The sequence below is a fragment of the Salarias fasciatus genome, chromosome 14 (genome assembly GCF_902148845.1).
Source record: "Salarias fasciatus chromosome 14, fSalaFa1.1, whole genome shotgun sequence".
NCBI lineage: Eukaryota > Metazoa > Chordata > Actinopteri > Blenniiformes > Blenniidae > Salarias > Salarias fasciatus.
This window is the reverse complement of record NC_043758.1, coordinates 31,711,789-31,730,654: the sequence shown is the minus strand read 5'-3', so window position 1 is coordinate 31,730,654 and position 18,866 is coordinate 31,711,789. Positions and strand designations below refer to the sequence as shown.

General features: G+C 44.2%; 2 protein-coding genes across 3 annotated transcripts in view; both read right to left on the bottom strand.

Moving 5' to 3' along the window:
- LOC115400898 (ubiquitin-associated and SH3 domain-containing protein B-like) overlaps window positions 1-7,777 on the bottom strand; it is a 28,082-nt gene extending 20,305 nt beyond the window's left edge. Inside the window, exon 1 of the mRNA XM_030108958.1 lies at window positions 7,485-7,777. Coding sequence (XP_029964818.1) covers window positions 7,485-7,612 — 128 coding nt within the window. The 5' untranslated portion in view covers window positions 7,613-7,777. The remainder of the gene's footprint in view (window positions 1-7,484) is intronic.
- Window positions 7,778-8,529: 752 nt separating this feature from the next.
- On the bottom strand, window positions 8,530-18,637 carry LOC115400605 (uncharacterized). Of its 2 annotated transcripts, XM_030108602.1 has the most exons (22): window positions 18,486-18,637; window positions 16,126-16,232; window positions 15,028-15,072; window positions 14,794-14,947; window positions 14,642-14,713; window positions 14,274-14,362; window positions 14,014-14,170; window positions 13,407-13,484; window positions 11,956-12,047; window positions 11,748-11,853; window positions 11,587-11,666; window positions 11,449-11,517; window positions 11,018-11,078; window positions 10,913-10,929; window positions 10,783-10,840; window positions 10,539-10,692; window positions 10,325-10,438; window positions 10,191-10,248; window positions 10,050-10,118; window positions 9,913-9,976; window positions 9,764-9,835; window positions 8,530-9,078 (listed from the first exon to the last, which is right to left on the bottom strand). In XM_030108602.1, exons 1-22 carry the CDS (start codon window positions 18,540-18,542, stop codon window positions 8,962-8,964), a joined length of 1,890 nt encoding a protein of 629 aa, XP_029964462.1. In that variant the 5' UTR covers window positions 18,543-18,637; the 3' UTR covers window positions 8,530-8,961. The 2 variants fall into 2 exon arrangements, 1 of the variants encoding a protein (XP_029964462.1); XR_003932816.1 differs by lacking the exon at window positions 8,530-9,078 and having other exon boundaries at window positions 9,765-9,835; window positions 10,191-10,240.
- Window positions 18,638-18,866: the final 229 nt, after the last annotated feature.

Sequence of the window (18,866 nt, the reverse complement as noted above, 5' to 3'; positions counted from 1 at the left end):
CTGAAGACCTGAACACAGAGAACAGCGAAATCTGTGATCACACGCTCACCTGAGACAGGAAGCGGCGTACGAGCCGAGGAACAGACAAGTTTCACTGTAAAGCTCCAACGCTTCACCAGAGAAACAGCTTCTATCCAGCCGAGCCGTCGCACATGTTTAACAAATGACTCTAAACTCACACACTGTTGGATTTACTCAATAAAGATTTTTTCTTTTTGTATTTCCAGTAAGCTTCTGTATGAAGATCGACAATGTTTCTGTCTTCTCTTCTCAAGTTGTTTTGAGTGAAATCACATATTTCACCAGGCTACATTTTACATATTAAAACAATTTACCAGGTTCAGTTTGTCACAACATCTGTACCAGGTGTGTAGTGGACTAGTTCTAATGTAAACACAGCAGTTAAAAGTATTTAAAGTTGCTGTTTTTGACACTGCAGTTGAATAAGAGATTAATATCACAGCTAACGGAGGCCTTTGTGTATCTATGCAGCAGAGTTTCTGTTTCAAACCACAATATTGCAGTTAAACAGACTGTGGGTAAGAATGCTGATATCGGCCTATTCATCTGGAGAAAAGGAGACTCTTCAATAAAATGACAATGAATCAAGTCTTGTTTTACGCAAGAATGAGACATACTGAGAAACTGTATTACTAAGCAGGGTAGAACTTTCTGAAACCATCAGGAGGGAACCCCGAAAACTGAAACTATACAGACCTGGACTGATTCACACTATCAGAGGGGAGATCCCACCTCGGCACTGAAAAACTCCACGTAAGGTCAGGCTGACAGAGAAATACTGGATGAAGTATGACCTGTCTTTACACGGGCAAATGTTCTGATTGACAAAAGCAGACCGATTCTTTTCCCAGGACTTAAACCAGAGGCAGACCTGGACCCGCTTTAGTCCAAACCCTTCAGACTCAACCCAGATTCTGAACCAGACCTGCTAAACTACACGAGTCATTGAATTATTGCAAAGTGCCACACTTCTAAACTGCACCCCTCTGACAATGAGGAAGACAACTTTTCTAGTTTCCTGACATGTTTACATGACTTCAAGTGAATATTTAAAATGTTAGTTGGGTTTTGGGTTCCCGTCCACATGACAACAGTGGTCCAACTCACTGAAAATGTGTAGTAAAAGGTTCTTCTGCACATGCAGCTGTAGATGAACAATAACGTTCTCCTCCAGAATGTCATGACTCCAGTCCACATTCTCCTGGACTTGGCAGTTTTAGAGTTGGAATAATAATCCAACCCGGCCACTGTTAATGTTTATAGTGTCAGTTCTCTGCACTTGCCTTGTAAACAAACACAGTTTTCAGAACATTGGTGTGGAAACGTGAAACATTTCTGAAATGAAAACACAAAACCGTTGCATTTTCAGTTAGAAAGTTATGCAAAAGGGGTGTAAAGATCTGATCAATCAGCTCAAATGTCAAGTTGTTCCTCAAAAGCCAATAGCTTCGGATCACCTGTGCTGAGACCATCTTGACAGAAAACCTCCGACTCCAGGAGTCAAATAAAGAACGATCAGGAAACTGAGTTGCTCGAGCACCGAACACACCCCGACGGAGCTAAAGCAGCAGCTTCGGGGTGTTTGGTTGTGGTTTGTGTGGAAGATAGAGTCTTCCTCCCAGCCACAGGCACTACCGTGAGCTTCACACAGCTTGTACGGAGACATCTGAGCCCTGACGCCGGCCTCATAATCTGATAGCGCTGCCCAGTTCCCTGCTTCCGGACAGAGCTTCAAATGAGCGGTGATACAATCACCGAGTGCAGCGGTGAGCGATGGCCGCCGCGTCCAGACGGGGGGGATGCGCCTCTCCTGTTTCAGGAAGGAGACTAATGACATCTCCGTGACCTTGTTAGAAGCTTCCCCTCCTTCTCCTCCGGCAGACATATAATGATGACACATCAAGAGCAATAACGGATTCCCACAATCACGTCCGAATGGCTCCACAGAGCCCGAGACCAATTTGTGAGGCCACGCTTGAAAATACGCTCATACATTCATCTGCACTACAAAGACACTTGACAGGAGGGGAGAAAACAAGGGAACGGCTCAATAATTCATGAGAGTTAGGAACTCCACGGCACAGACACTTTTCCTTCTTCAGATCAGCAGAAAAATATGCAAAACCTGGAACCGAACAGTATGGAAACACATTTCTAATGCTGCCTGGGAAGAGGTGAAGACACACCATTTGGTACTCTAAATGTAAATATATGGGCTGCTGAGATCTCACATGGCACCAGGAGCCCAGGAGGAACCAGCAAAAGAACATATTATCTACACAGCTAGCAACGCTCTGACAAAACACACAATAAATCCGTGATATATGGTGCAGCCCTGCCATCTGATATGAACCGACTGAGGAGATGTGTGTGTGTGTGCTGTGAATGAACTCTGACTGGAAATGAGCTTCTGCTCACTGATTCCTGCACACACACAAGCTGCTGATCCTTTGACCTTGAGCTTCTCTACTTGTGATTACTCATGATGACGTACAGCATCCTGAGCCGACGCTGGCTTCGACCTTGGATCCGGTACAGGCTCTGTGATTGCAGGGGAGCTTCAGCGACTCCTGTAAAAACAGGCATGACTCTGCTCGTTCCATATATAATCCATCGATCGCTGCATTAAAAGCGAGCGGCGGACTGTCACCGACGAAGCCGGGGAGACGCGCCCCGCCACTTCCTGGAAGTTGGAGGGAAGACTAACGCGCACCATCGATTTTGTTTCCAGAATGATTCAAGCCGACGTGCTGAGAAGGACTGCCGTCATTTCCTGTTTCCAGCCTGATGGGCATGAGAGACTCTCTTCTTTAAACCAGCAGCTGATCAATAAATCACAATAGATAAATAACACTGAATGATCTCAACCTGCACTGTGCAAATGTGCTGCAAGTATTAAAGAAAATTTAATCTCATCAAGACTGATTTACAGTAGAGTGAATGATCAACTGAATAAATTCAATGGATTGACAGAGATCATAATGTCATACCCAGGAGCAACAATTGAAAATTCAGGCTTTTTTTGTGGTTCCTTCATTCATCCATTTATGATAATTTATCAGAATTGGTTGTATTTGTTACAAATAAATACACTTAAACCTTTATTGCCCTGATAATGTTTGATCAGCTGCGAGCTTTTGAAAAACATACATTTTTATCAATGTTATGTTATTTAAAGACATGAAACATACACAAATATAGGAAGTGGAGTTTTTTGTAGATTTTGATGGTAGCCAACCTGCGGTCCGAGGGCCATGGATGGAGCTACATGTACTATTTATTAAATGATGAACAAACACACTGAAATATGACAAGTTTTTCCAGAGATTTAGTTACTGAAACTAGCAGTCGGGCTCTATGCTATATCTAAAACAAAAGCATGAATAAATCTCAGATTTTTTTTCTCTTGAAATGATTCAGAAGTTACAAACTTTTAATTATATGGATGTTTGAGTTATATTGATCAAATAAATTCAAAATGGCAGGATATTCTATTTAAAATAAAAGTGTGATTAAATTACACAAATGTCGAGAAATACGGTAAGTCCTTGAAAAAAAATGTGAATAACTGGACGATCCTAATTTCTTTTACAGCCTGTGGCCACAAGACAGAAGTCACACATACAAATAAAGAAATTTAAAACTAATTTCTTCCCTACAAAACACTGGTGTGATTTAGCACCAAGAGAAAGAGCACTGTTATTTTAAAGAACGCACAAAGACATGAGCATCGTCGGCATACGGGTTTGTTTTTCTCACAAACTGTAACGTGTAACTGACACCCTGCAGCTCTGAGAGAAAATGAGCAAATATATTTACAAAGCACCTGCGATGGGGTTCAAGTGTGTTCAGACGACACCTCACATCAACTGTGAAATCAGTAGATTGTCTTTAAAATTATTGAAAATAGATGGAAATATGAGGGCTGAGGCCACAAATCTGTTAAAGGTAGTCTTCAGAAAAAAAAAAAAAAAATCACATTTATTTCAAAAACCTTACACTGGGTCGCGGTGTCACTGTTACTACTGCCCTTATGAAAGCTGCCCTCTGTGTTCCTGTCCCAGATGTGGGTTTACACACGGCGAGCGGAGCTGGAGGGCGCGTCCTGCCGGTCACGTGGACGCAGCGAACAATACAGGGATGCCCTCCAAACACAACAACGGCCCGACTGAGCAGCAGCGGCAGATAAATCTAATCTTTGTGCACAGAATTAATCCCTTTACTGCACAAGCGGGGGCACCTGCAGCGGGCCGCCGTGTTTACTGGGTCAAACTCCCCAGACGGAGGAAAATAAAGACGGGAGGATGGAGGATGAGCGGAGGCCACACAGTCAAAGCCTTCCCTCGGGGAGTGTGTTCCAGGCCAACACACACACACACACACACACACACACACACACACACACACACACACACACACACACACACACACACACACACACAGAGATCTCTGAATGCCCCCACCCCCCAAAAAGAGTGTAAAAGAGACAGAAGGACTGAGAGATTAGTTTGAGAGACTCTCACCGATTAGAAGCTAAACTAAACGCACCGCCTACGCTTTATGACACAATTTACTTTCCTGCTGCTGCTTTGTGATCAATGAGTGATTCCTCAGAACTGGATACACATGTTGGAGCCTGTAGTCATCATCTGACTGAAGTGTGTGTGTGTGTGTGTGTGTGTGTGTGTGTGTGTGTGTGTGTGTGTGCGTGCGTGCGTGCGTGCGTGCGTGCGTGCGTGCGTGCGTGCGTGCGTGCGTGCGTGCGTGTGTGCGTGCGTGTGTGTGTGTGTGTTCTTGTATTTCTATCCTTGTCGGGGCCAAATGTCCCCACAAGGATAGCAAAACGTGGAACGACGTGCCTTGTGGGGACCTTTTTCCGGTCCTAAGTAGGAGAAACAGTGTTTTCTTGACCATGTTGTTGTTACTGAAAAAAGTAAAAGTGCAAAAACATTTCTTTAGGGTTAGGCTTTGTTGTGGTGTGGGTTAGGGTTAGGGTAAGGGTCAGGGTTAGGGGCTAGACATGAATGGGAGTCAATGGACGGTCCCCACAAGGATAGAAATACGAGACTGTGTGTGTGTGTGTGTGTGTGTGTGTGTGTGTGTGTGTGTGTGTGTGTCAGTCACGTGACAGTACGCCGGGCAGATCGCATTCCTTTAGGTCGGTCTTCCGATTACTGGAAATTACATTATTAACTACCCAGTCTGTGCAGAAAATCCCAGAATGGACGTGACCAGTCCAGTGACCAGTGACCAATCAGCATCAGGAGTATTAAAAGGTTCTTGCTTTAAATACGATGGTACAGACTGGCGCATATGGATGTGTGCTCCACACAGCACTGGGAACACTGCTGGCCTTCTATTACACTACCACCAGTCAACAGGATATTTCCTTCCTACTTCCTGACTTCCTTCTTTATTTTTTTCCTTTTAAGATCTTCCAAATGGATTTTCTTGTCAGGCAATGTTGATTTTTTTCTTAACATTTAGGAAGCAGAGATATTATGTTCACTAGTACCTACTAGTTTTTTCCAACCATATGTCACACGTTGTTGTTGTTGTTGTTGTTTGCTTGGTCATGTGACTAACTGGTCTGCTGCACAGCAACCATTTCATGAGAAAAACTGAAAGCCGTCATTGTGTTTCAGGTGTCCGCTGACATGACAATGGTGCTCGGAACCATTGAAAATGTGACCTTTTGAAAACTGTTCCCAAATTGGACCTTTCCTCCGACCCTGTCGCCTTGGAAACAGGCAAAAAACAACAAAGAAAAAGCAAACGCAATGCCTTATGTTAAGAAGTGACTAATTAGATCAAATTAAAACAAAACCATCTGGAACCACTAGATGTCACTGCATGACAACAGAGAGCTGCTACAGCAGGATATAGAGCCTTTACGGGGTTTTGTTTCTTCTTCATGAAGCGTTTTGTAACAGATGTCACTTGTCTCCACATGATTTACAGTCCAGAGTGTACAGTAGATGGATCATAAGCTGTATTACTAAGATATGCTCATGTCGGTTTAATAAGTGACCTGCATTCTATGCTGGTGAACTATTTTAGTTCCGACACGTGACAGAGCGAGTGCAGGATGAACATTTTCAGGTTACCGAACAAACTCAAGAGGTTTTGATTCCACTGCTCTATACTGTGAAACTAGAAGGAACTTGAAGATCATCCTGCTGCTGGTGCAGCAACCTACGATCTGCCACAGTCCATTCACTCAGCTTCACACATCCAGTGATTTGTCAGGTGCGAAGCCTTCTGCACGCTGTTACACACATTAAGCGATGTTACCGCTCTTTGAAGACGTGCTATTTCAACAATCCTCCCACCTGTGTCCTGGCTTTTGCTCTGAAGCTCGCGGCTTTGAGGGGCTTGCTGATGTTCAGAGTGCAGCGGCGATGTGTTTAGAGAGAGAGCCTGCAGCCCAACATGCACGCACATGCAATGGATTTCTATCCTGAATCATTCATCCTGACAGTCCAACTGAAACTCAAGGTTTCTCCCAGTGTGGGAGGATGAGTACTGAACTGACAACTTTACAGTGTGAGATGTACTTATTCACCAATTCAGATCCATGGATGATAAAAACTTTTCTAAATTCCTGACAAATGCAGCATGTTCCGTAGTAAAATGTGTTTACTTATTGTATCTTAAAGTTTTCCATTCAGTGCAGACAATATTGTAAAGACCAAAAGCTACAATTATTTTCTTGCATACTGAGAGTTAATTGCATAATTTTGGTTTTAAATTCTACCATGTAACTTTTTGATATCTAGAGCTCCTGGAATAATATTTTCCAGGATAATTTAATATTTTCTTCTTGCCATAAGTCTCATGACCAACCAAACAACTCCATAACAATACAAAAGTGTGACTTGTAGTCTGGAAAAAAAGGTAATGATATAATATTGTATCAGAGATGATATGAGACAAAAATGTATTTAAAAAAGCTATATTTAAATCATTTTAATCATAATATTTAGTTTTAGGAACAAAAAAATATAGCATTTTACGACACCTAGTGGTCACTGGTGGAAATGCAGGTCAAACTTAACGTTCTAAACATTTGGGAAAAAAACAACTGAATTTGTAGATGTATCTCTTCATTTCTCTTCTATTTAGATATCAATTTAGGTGAATTATTTTTCATCCAAATAAAAATTGCTTTGGAAACATGATAACATTAAAAATATACTTTTTTTTTTTTAAATAAACAGTAATAAAGCTGTAAATCACGTTAATTTAAAGTTGCATTTTAATTTAAAAAATCAATTTAATCTAATTTCCTTACACTTGTTCTAACTTTAATGATATTTTGATTAATGTTCAGTATTTTAAGTGAGTCTGGGTTCTCAGGAGCGGGGCAGCAGCTCCCCGTCCCCCCGGAGCTTCCCCCGGAGCTTCCCCCGGCTCCCTCCACCCGCCCCGGGACGTCCTCCCAGCCCGGCCCGCTTACTCACGCTCTGGGTCTGGGGAAGCCCATGGACAGCAGCACGTCCAGGCTGGAGCCGCTCTTCATGGAGCCGAGCCGGCTCTGCCGGAGCCTCCGCGGGAGGATCTTGCTGTAGAGGTCCTCTTTGGCGGCCATGGTCCGCTCACTCCGGGTCCGGGGCCAGTCCCAGTCCCGACGCCTCCACCCAGCCAAGGCAGCCCGTCCTCCGGTTAGTCCATGGAGCGGCGAGCGGGGGGAAAGACACGGAGCGCAGCCGAGAGCAGCGCAGCGCGGCCGGGCTCCGTCCTGCTGCTGCTCCGCCCACCGGAGGAAGCAGCGAATTAGATCCGCTCACAGAGCACCGAGCCCGGGCAGCGCAGCGGGGAGTGTCGGGGGGAGAGGCTGGAGCCGGGCTCCATTAGCTCTATATTATGTTATATTATGATATAAAACTGTTTTCCTATTCAACACTAAATTGCAGCTGCATTCTAACAGTGACCAGTTGAACTTCTTTTTTAATCTGAATACAACATGAGATGCAGATATTTTGCATTATGCCACCCCCCCCCCCCCTTTTTTTTTTACTGAATTTACCAACTTATTAACCAAGCTCCATTTGAATTAAATGACCACAACTTTAAACCACTGGTGTCAAACATGAGGCTCGCAGGCCAATACTGGGCCGCTGTAGGGTTTGGCTGTCCATTTACACAACGGTGCTCAGAGCCACTGAAAATACAGCTTTCAGAAAAATGACTGTCCAGGTGGAACGTTCTGATGACGTTCCAACCCAGTCTTCATTTAGACGGTCGAAAACGGCGCTTTCTGAAAACGCTGGACAGAAATAGAAAAATGCTGCATTTTCACTTGAAACAAGCGAGCAACATATAAAGATTACAAATCAACCATAAAAGAAATGTTCCTAATCTTGATAACAAACACTAGACACATAAAAACTGAATGATTCATGACGCTAAAGTCAAAGCTAGCTGGCACGCTAACCTCTAGAAGAAAGCTTCAAACTCACTTTAGGTTACCCACGTTTGGAAAGATCACAAAAGATTAAGAAATTTAAAAGTTGTTTTTAATTACAAAAAAGATTTACATTTATTGTACAAATTCCCCGAGTTTCAATCTGAAGAGTTTTTCTAACATTTAAAGAACGCCCAGGAAAGCGATCTAAACCGTCTGGGACCATACATGAAGAACTGCAACCGCATCCTGATCTGTAGTGTTATTTTTCAGTCATGAATATTCTCAGATTATTTCCTGACAGAAACTGAAGATGCTAACCACCAATGAAAAAGCTGAAAATATCAATAGTTAATTAGACCACGCCCACACTCTCATTTCATAGTAAACTTTTTCACATTAAAACATGAAGTTTCAGATTAAGGTTGGAAAATTTAACTTGTGTTTAAACAGCACCAGCTTTACTGTATTCAGGTTAAAAACACTGATTTGTTCTCACAGAGCGGAGCGAGCAGAGCCTGAGAGTAATCTGATTACTCTGGGGGTGCAGTGGGAGGTCGTTCCCCAGCAGACCCCTGGGCAGAGGGGTTGTAAGGAGAGAGGACACAGAAGACACAGCCGGCCTGCTGGAAGCTCTGCCTCAGCGCCACCTGGTGGAGAGGACACACACTGCGTCAGGCTGCAGCATCACTGGACGCCTCTCACATCACACAGTTTTAATCAAGAACATTTCTTCACACAACATTTATCTAAGTGTTTTTTTTCCTCTTTGCTCTCTCTGGATTATTAGAATAAATGCGCATCTTTGGCTCCTGAAAAAGCACTGAAAATAATAAATCTTGATTTTTGTAACAATCTGAAGTGAGAGTGTGCTAATTTAGCCCAACAAGTATAATTTATAAAATATAGATGTGGGAAATGTAACAATTTAAAATGATTTTTTTTTTTTAACTTCATAAGAGCAACAAGCTATGATTTATAATCTGCTTCAACACACACACTCCCACACACACACACACACACACACACACACACATCCAGGCTTTGATGTGAAAGCTGCACATTTCTGTAGATTACATCAGAAACTGCCGCTCAGTGAATAATTACCCAACATTACAGAGGTTTTGTAAAAACGACACTTTAATGGAGCAACACGCGTCTTTTAAATGACGCCTTATTCTGTGAATCACGTTTCATCATCAGACGGTTTAATCTGCAGATTAATGTATCGAGTTGGACCTGTTCTGGAGGAGATCAGCTGATGTGACTCCTCCTGGCATCTCAGCCTCGTTTGCACGACATGTGAAAAGGCGTCACTAAGTATTTCAGGCTCACCAGTTTGTCCTGGTCCAGACAGAGGCCCACCACGGCCCCCCCGCTGCCCGGCAGCTTCACGGCGGAGCCCGACTGCAGAGAAGAGTCAAGCCGAGTCAGGAAGAAGAAGAAGAAGAAGAAGGAGGAGGAGACGCTTCCTCTAGACTCACCTGCCTCGCCAGCTCCACCATCTTCAGATTTCCGGGGCCCAGACACTCGTCGGTGTACACAGACCTGCGGGGTGGGGGAGGGGGGGCGTAAATCTGAGGGTTCAGGGGTGACCCGCAGGTTCCGATCGTTCCTTTACCTGCGCAGGTCAAAGTTCTGGTCCATGAGTTGCGCCAGGCGGGGCCAGTCTCCGTCCTGCAGGGCAGCCCTGAGGACAAACCCAGGAAGAGTGACTTCCCCGCAACGCTCCGGCCCCTCCCACCGGACCCCCGAGACTCACCTGGCCTGGTCGGTGAGCTGGGCGAAGGTCTTCATGGCCTCCACCACCTCCTGCTCTCCTGCAGAGACACGGCGTTAATGCTAAACACGCTAATAGAAGCTGTTTGAAACGCCTGAGTTGTCGCCCGGCCGTACCGCTCAGCCAGCGCTGCCGGATGTTGCTGTGGATGCGGCCCGAGTAGCTGGGGTCGCTCAGGTAAGCCAGCCACAGCGGCGGCAGGCGACTCATGTCCAGGGGGATGTAATGACCTGAAACAGAAGCAGAGAAACACGCCTCAGGAAACCTTCGTCCACGTCCAGCTACGTCAATCATCAGATGGTTTTGTTTCGTGTGAATCTGCTCCGGTACCGTAGCCCTGCTGCTCCATCAGCTCCCTGCTGAAGTCCATGTAGACCAGGCCTTCGTAGACCTGCACCACCCGGTCCTGCAGCCCCGCCGTGATGAACAGCTCCTCCGTCTCCACGTTCAGGATGAAGTTGGCTCGGATTGGCTTCGGCAGATCCTGCAAACGCGCCCAAAAAGAAAGAAACGCAGCGTGTGACGGTCAGCCGAGACGTCAGATTGAAACATGTCGAAAAGCCGATGTGCCCACTTGGTCGGTGATGTTGTAGAACTTCATGAGACACTTCAAGGTGGCCGAGACGATCGCGCTGAGAGCAACAGCGTCACATAATCAGCTTCAGAACGTGTGAACGGGAATGTTCATTTAAATGAGCGTTTACCTGCTGCCAGCCAGACCCTTCAGAAAACACAGAAACAACAACATCAAGGCGACAGAGCTGAGTTCTGTCACATTTCCACACTGTTCAATAAGCACGGCTCCTCACCACTTGTCGAGGGATGTTTGTGTCGTACTTGAGTGTGAAGTTCTGTTTCGTCAAAGCGATGCTACAAGAAAACAAAACGTTACACACTGGCGGCGTTACCAAACACACTGCTAACAAACAGGAAAACCTGTGCTACCTGCAAACTGCTCAAAATATGACTTTTACTATGAAGATGTGAGAAGCACGGCGGAGGCAGCATCATGGTTTAAGGCTGCCTGGTCAGTGTGGGATCAGCAGTTTTTTCAGAGGCACATTCAGAGTTCAGTGTGGGGAAGAGCCTGATCTAGAACTGATTAAACCCAATGCCTCCCTTCCTCTGGCTGCAGTGTTAATATAGAATATAGAATCATCTTAAACTGTCATCGGTGTTTCTGTTTTTAATCAGTGATGGATCCCGAGAGAGGACGTGTTCAGGTGGAGGCAGATCTCACCCCTGCTTGGAGCAGAACTGGTAGAACTTCTTACAGGTGGCCTGCAGCAGCCGCAGGCCCCCCAGGTACCTGCGGAGACACCGGGAGACGTAAGAAGCTTCCTGTTTGGGCGGATCGCCGCCGCCGCTCTGCACTCACCCTTCCTTCCTGCTGATGCAGAACAGATCCTGCAGGCTGCCGAACTCCGTGGGGTCGTTCAGAGGATGAGGCAGTAAAACCTGCAGATTCACATCCATCCAGTCAGCCTCAAAGCATCCCATCTGTCTGTGTGTGTATGTGTGTGTGTGTGTGTGCATTACCAGAGTCTGGCTCTCCACCAGAGTGACCTCGGCCCAGAAGTTGGAGATGGACATGGCGATGGTTTTCCCGTGGAAGCCGTCGGAGGGGTTTCCCATCAGGCCCACCCTGTCAGTTCACAGACACACACAGACACACACACACACACACACACACCTCTCCATCAGCACCGCTGCGGGGTGAAAGGCATTGTGGGCGTCGGCGAGCTACCTGGCGTAGGAGCGGCAGGTGATGGGCTTGGCGGGTTTGTTCTGCTGCTTGCAGGAGTAGTGTGTGAGCCACTTGGTGTAGTCAGAGAGGCTCTGGAACGTGGAGACAGGTCACCTTCAAAAAAAAACCAAACAAACAAAAACAAGTGCACACAACTCGGAGACAAGCTGACTGTCCAACAAATGGCCCCAAACATTACTCCAACCTCAACATGAAGCCAGTTTTAATGCTGTTTGCTACTCTGAGGAAATTTTGTTTTTGTTTTTTTATTTTTACCATCTTGGCCAGATTGGAGCCTCATGTGGACCAATTTTGACCCATGGGCCTTATGTTTGGCACCCCTGGTTTAAAGGTATAGTGGACGATTTTCTCAAAAGTCAAAGCCAAACGTTGTTACTTGCTTTTTGAAAAACGCGCATGCGCCAGACCATCCTACCGGCTCTACTGCTCCTCCTGAGGAAACGCCTATCAGTGTCGGAAGCGTGCGAGCGCGAGCTCATCTCCCCCGGGCGTGCACGGCTCCGTTTACAGTTTCTGCAATCGACCTCGCTCATAAAGCTTATTTTCCGAAACAGTTACAGTTTCATTATGTCAGACTCGCCATCGGTAAGTACCGGCTGAAACCGAAGCTCATGGGCTACATTAACACTCTGAATGCGCATGCGCAGATAACGGGAACGAGTGCACTTGACGGCGTTACGCAAGCATTTCTCCAGCGTGACTGACATGTTGGAGGACCAATAGTTGAGATTCGCATCCCGGAATTCATTGACTGAAACATTGTCCATTATATCTGTTCTGCATTCAGCACCGTCACATGAGGTGGATTAAATTAAGCTTTTCATGTCAAAACTTTAAATTTAGAAACAGATGACAGATAAGTGTTAAAGGTGCAGCCGAGTACATATAAAGACAGGTTCCATGTTCAGCGGTCAAACATAAAGCAACTTATTTTTTTAAGCATTATCATCATTTACGAGTATTTGTGTTTTTTAATATGGTGTTTGATTATTTTCTAATTTTTTTTGATTGATTTTATTTCATTTCACTTTCTTACACATTATTTTATCAAAAAACATTTTAAAATTATGTTCTATTTGATATAAAAATTTATACAAAAAAAGTGAAATCCCAGTGAATTAATAAAAGAAGTTGGAAAAATAAACCTGAAAATTTCTACCACTTTTTATACTTTCTACACACACAAATCTGTTTAAAGGTATTTAGCATCTTTCATTCACTTCGAGTTTCTGTCTGTCAAATTGAATATTCTCTGAAGTGACAGGAAAGTTCCCATAAATACCTTTCTGGAGTGACTTGTCGGCCCTAATATTTCCTCCTTATTAGTGTAAACTATAGAGAAAGAGTTCATTTAAAAGTGAATATGAGTGTAAACTCCACAGGCGGGTTTGATCTGACAGTGAACTGAGCAGCGCGCTGAGGATACCGACCACCTGGCCGATCAGCTGGAAGCCGGTCGGGAGCTTCATCCCAAACACGTCCTGCTGCTTCTCATTGATGAGCCACTCCTGAGGACAGAGCAGACGCCACGGATCACTTCTCCTCTCCAAGAACAACATATATCAATAACTTATATAGTGTTACACAGTGTGTGAACTCTTCAAGAATTCCTCTTTTCTTCATAAACTGCTGACATTTTAAACACATGGAAGAGGAATCGACGAACATCCTCCTTTAATAATTGTTAATCAGCATTACAACTGATGGTTTTATTTCAAAAATTGAGTGTACCAAAAAAAGCTCTTCAATTGATCCTTTTTTCTGACGATAAAAAAGTTAGGGATATTAAACTTCACTTAACATTTAATCACTGTGTTCAGTAAAAACAGGAAATATAAGAATAATTTGTGTTGTTCAAACACTTTGGATGTAAATTAGTATTAATCAGATCACATTTATGAACAAATAATTCAGAATCATTTGAAGTATTACAATAAAATCCAAATGATTGTATTTGTTGGTAATAGTTATTGATGTGGTGTGACAGGAGCACAGATGATTATTGATGAACATTGAAGTGAAAGGTTCAGTCGTTACCCAGAAGCGTCCGAAGCTCCTGTCGCTGGCCCGAGGCTGCAGGCCGAGGTAGTCACACATGTGGGGCAGCGTTTCCTTCCGGATGCAGTAAAACACCACGCTGGCCAGGCGGGACGCCGTCAGGCCGGGCCGCGGCTTCTCCAGGAAGCGGCTGATCCTGGTGCAGAAAACCAGAGTGTGTTAGGAGGCTGCTGGAGCGTCGCACCACGGCACGCCGCACCACGCCACGCCACGCCACGCCACGCAGGAAGCAGGATCACCTGTGGGTGTCGGGGCAGACTTCCACCATGCCCCGGCTGCTGCTGCTCTCGCTCTCCTCCAGCTCGTAGTAGATCATCAGCTCTCCAGGCTGCACACACACACACACACACACACACACACACACACACACACACACACACACACACACACACACACACACACACACACACACACACACACACACACACACACACACACACACACACACACACACACACACACACACACACACACACACACACACCGAGTCCTGACTGAAACATCAGTGGCGCCGGACTACGGCAAGCCGATCAGCAGTAAACTACCCCAACAAATTCCTCCTCTGAGGAGCGATTCTGCTCCCGGCGCGCCTCGGGCGTCTTCTCACCTTTGAGCGGAAGAATCGGATCACTTGAGCGATGTCGAAGTTCTGGTCGGCACACAGCATGTCTCCGGCGATCTGCCGGCACACAACACAGGTTCAGAGAGACATAAGAGAGGGCGATGACCCCCCCTCGGCGGCTGGCGGGTCCGTCGTACCACCATGATGTCGTCCTGCAGGCCGCGGCTGCGTACGACCAGCTCCAGGTCGGCCACAGCGCCCAGGCGGTTTTCCAGCGTGGTGCTGCCGTCGTTCACCACGTTCTCCACGGGGAAGTCGTTGGCCGTGGCCCAGCGCTCGAAATGCTTGAACCTGCCCCGGCACAGAGACGCAGGCTGGAGAGCAGAGACAAGAAAGGAGACGGCGGCGGCAGCGGCGGGCGGAAGACTCACTTGTCTGCGTTGGTGACCAGGTAGACTTCAGTGAAGAGCTGCCTCCTGCCAATCAGAGGAAACACACCGGCTGAGGACTATGGAGGACCACCCAGTGCATCAGGATTGACCTTTGCAGTCCTTCGTCTTCAGCACAGGGCAGAGCATATGGCACTTCTTGAAAATGTGTTGGCGATATGGGGGTATTTCCCACAGTTCCTGGTTGGTTTAACTGCATTTAGACATGGAATTTACCTGAACAGGGCCTCTGTTCAGGTAAACTAACTGAACTGCACTAACAGGACTGACAGGCAGGACCCTGCACCTCACTGGAAAATCACTGAACAACAAAAACGATTACTTGGAACTATGGAGAACTACTGAGGAATCCCGCCAGATGTTTCCCTGATCTTGTGTTGAGCTTCAGGATTCTGCCATCTTACCACGGGACAAAGCAGACCAGCGTTATCTCATGCATATGATGCACATACCCTAACTTGATGTGTTTTTAAGGACTATGGGTCTGCAGAGAGTTTCTGTCGACTATGAGGCAAATCCTTCACCAAAGCTTACCGGGGATCAATCAAGATGAGAACTCTTCACTACATTCAGAAAACATCGTGTGAGGATGAGCTCTTCGTGAAGAGCTTTGGTTGCACTCTGGGCCTCTCTGGAAGAGGTGTTCTTCTCTTAATGCTGAACCTGGCTCTTACAGTTTTCAATAAAGTTAATAATATGGGACTGTGGGAGGACTGCTCTCCACACCATGAGGAAGCCTTGAGCTCTTCAGCTGGACTAGCCGCAGAATCGTCCCCTAAGGTTTCCTGTAATGTTTCTTGAACCTCTGCAGAACTAACAGGTAATCTATCACCATGTCAATGGATCTATTGTTGATCCTACCGACAAATTCAAACGAAGATAAATCAGAATTTAGGACGATGGGACATAATGCATATGTTATTGAGATTTTCTGTGGACTACATGAGGCAACTTGTTAATCCAGTTCTCACAGATCATGTTAGAACTGTAGTGTTGGTGAAGCTGCAGGACACGAGCATCTCTGACTTCCATTTCACACTATGCGCGTTTCAGCACCAACATTTTCCCATTCTTACGTACATGTTTACGGTTTCCCACCAAAAGTCAAGGATCTTCTTCCCCCCGGTGCCTGGAAGCAGGGCCTTCGGAACCCCGGACAGGTGGCTGTACAGTCCTGTGTCGTCATTCTGAAGGAGAGAAGGAAAATCAGGAGGATTCCTCCGAAGATGATCATCCAGGAATATGATACCCTCTGCCACTCTGAGTTTTCTGCAGATCCATCATCCAAAAATATTAATTTGACATAAATTGATGACCACAACTGTGAGGCATCCATGGACGGATGCTGAACTGAACAGACAGAATGGCTCCTCCAGTCCAAACTCTATGAGCAACTCACAGAAAAAATTGCAACAGAGATCGATAACAATAATTATTTTTTAAGTATTTTCATTGATTTACAAAAAGCTTTTGACGTCATCAATCATTCAAAATTACTAAAAAAAATGAGTATGTATGGCATCAGAGGAGTAGCTCACCATTGGCTCTCAAGTTATTTGGAAAATAGAAACCAATATGTACATATAAATGACACTAAATCTGAACTATGGCAAATTAAATGTGGTGTGCCCCAAGGTTCGATACTTGGGCCAAAGTTATTCACTTTGTACATGAATGATTTTGCTAAAGTGCCCAACCTTGGGAAAATTCTATTTGCAGACTATACCACATTATTTCATTCAGGTAAAAGTATACAAGAAGTCACAAAAGTAGTGAATGAAGAATTGAAAGTAATAAAACACTGGTTTGATTTAAACGGATTAATCCTAAATGCCAAAAAAACTAATTTTATGTTGTTTAATAATAAAAGGAAAAAGTGAAAGTAAAACTCGAAATAGATGGGAGTTGAAATTCATCGTGTAACAGAAACAAAATGCTTAGGAGTGATGATTGATGGCGATCTAAAGTGGAAATCTCACATTAATTATACCAAAGGGAAAATTGGGAAAGCCATTTCTGTGTTACATAGAGTCAAGTTTTTTTTGAACAGTTGTGCTTTGTTAACATTGTATAACACTATGATTTTGCCTTATCTCATGTATTGTGTTGAAGTGTGGGGTACGACATGTAAAACTTATTTACAGACAATTGTCATTCTACAAAAAAGGGCCATAAGGATAATAACAAATAGTCACTATCGAGAGCCGTCTAACCCATTATTTATTAAACTGAAAGTTTTGAAATTTCCCGATATTGTTGATTTAAGCATCCTAAAAATAATGTATAAGGCAAAGTGGAATCTATTGCCTGTAAACCTTCAGAATATATTTGAAATAAGAACCAGTATATACAATCTTAAAGGAATAGACGTGTTCAAAAAACCCAGATTCAGAACCAAAATCAAAGAAAGAAACATTGTGGTAAAAGGAGTGAACCTATGGAATGCTCTGAAACAGGAAATCAAAGAGTGTAAAACAATTATGACATTTAAGAAACATATAAAAAATTCCACACTGGAAAAATATGAAAATGAAAACTAAGTTGTTGCGGGTGAAAACATTTTTTTTTATTTAATGAATATGAGTTTTTGAGTATTGTTAATTTGTATTTGTTCAAATACTGTATGTAAAGGGGCAGATATAATAAGATTGTTCTTCTTTCTGCTCCTTTTCTTTCGTTTGTTTGGTGTCTAGATTGATGACATTGATGTATTTTCATCTTTTTGGTTTTTTTGTCTTTGTGTTGTTTTAAACGAAAGAAACAAATAAACTAAACTAAACTAAACTAAACTAAACTAAACTAAACTAAACTAAATACAACACAGTACTTACAAGATTAAAATTCTTTTATTTTGAAAACATCCACTGTGGATGTATTTAAACTATTTATGTGGATGATACGCACACACACATTTGTTGACATTTTATAATAGCAGCACCACACGTGGACTCTGAACACGCCCCTTTTTTGTGCATACTTCAAGCTGCAGTGCCAAGCCTCATGAAAAATACTGACTACGTTATATTGTCCTTGTTTTCCGAAAAAATGTCCACTTGTTTATAATTTAACAGATTTTATTCAAACAAGTAGCCCATTGTTAAAAATTCGGCATACTTATGATTCAACACGAAGCTTAAATATTAGTAAAAACATCAATTTTCAGAAAGCTATTCGCTAACAAGTTCCTGCATCGGTCGGCAGAGGGCGGTAAAGACAACTGAGAAAAGCTGATTAAAAATGACACGTTTACATAAATTTAAAAGCGGCTTTGTGATTTGAGCTCAGCCGGAAGTCATATCTGGTTATTTTAAATCTGTAAATGTGCTTTATGATGGTCTAACAGGTATGAATACCCGAGGACGGGCCTCGGGGCTGTGAAGTGCCCAAATCCCGGGTGCAGTCTGGTAGCGCAGGTGAACTTTGCTCCGGGGCTCACTCACCTGGATCTGTGCCTCTAACACGGTGCCGTGACCGGCCACCAGCAGGATGCAGATCATCGGAGAGGATCCCGATCGTCTCGCAGTCGTTAAAAACCTTTCTTCAAAGAAAACACAGTGGATCGGAGAGACGCGTCCAGCCAGATTACTATGAACTTCCGGTGAAATACTTCAAAATAATCGCTTCCGCTTTCATTTTCTTTCAAGTTAAAAGATCAGAGTTCACGCCTTCAGTTGGGAGTTTCAAGAATGTGCAATCAATAAAGTGGAGCTTGCATGTTCTCCGTGTGAATGCATTTGGTTGTGTGTCTCCCTGCTTTCAATACAATAAGTGAATTTCCTACATAGACTAGTTTTGATTCATGACTTTTCACTGCACTTTAT

Excerpts from the sequence above, each read along its gene's own strand:
- LOC115400605 (XM_030108602.1), bottom strand. The coding sequence starts at position 18,542 with ATGATCTGCATCCTGCTGGTGGCCGGTCACGGCACCGTGTTAGAGGCA. Across the intron at positions 13,485-14,013 it reads GGAGCTTCGGACGCTTCTGG|GAGTGGCTCATCAATGAGAA; the intron begins GTAACGACTGAA and ends CTCTGTCCTCAG. Across the intron at positions 10,693-10,782 it reads TCTACAACATCACCGACCAA|GATCTGCCGAAGCCAATCCG; the intron begins GTGGGCACATCG and ends GCGCGTTTGCAG.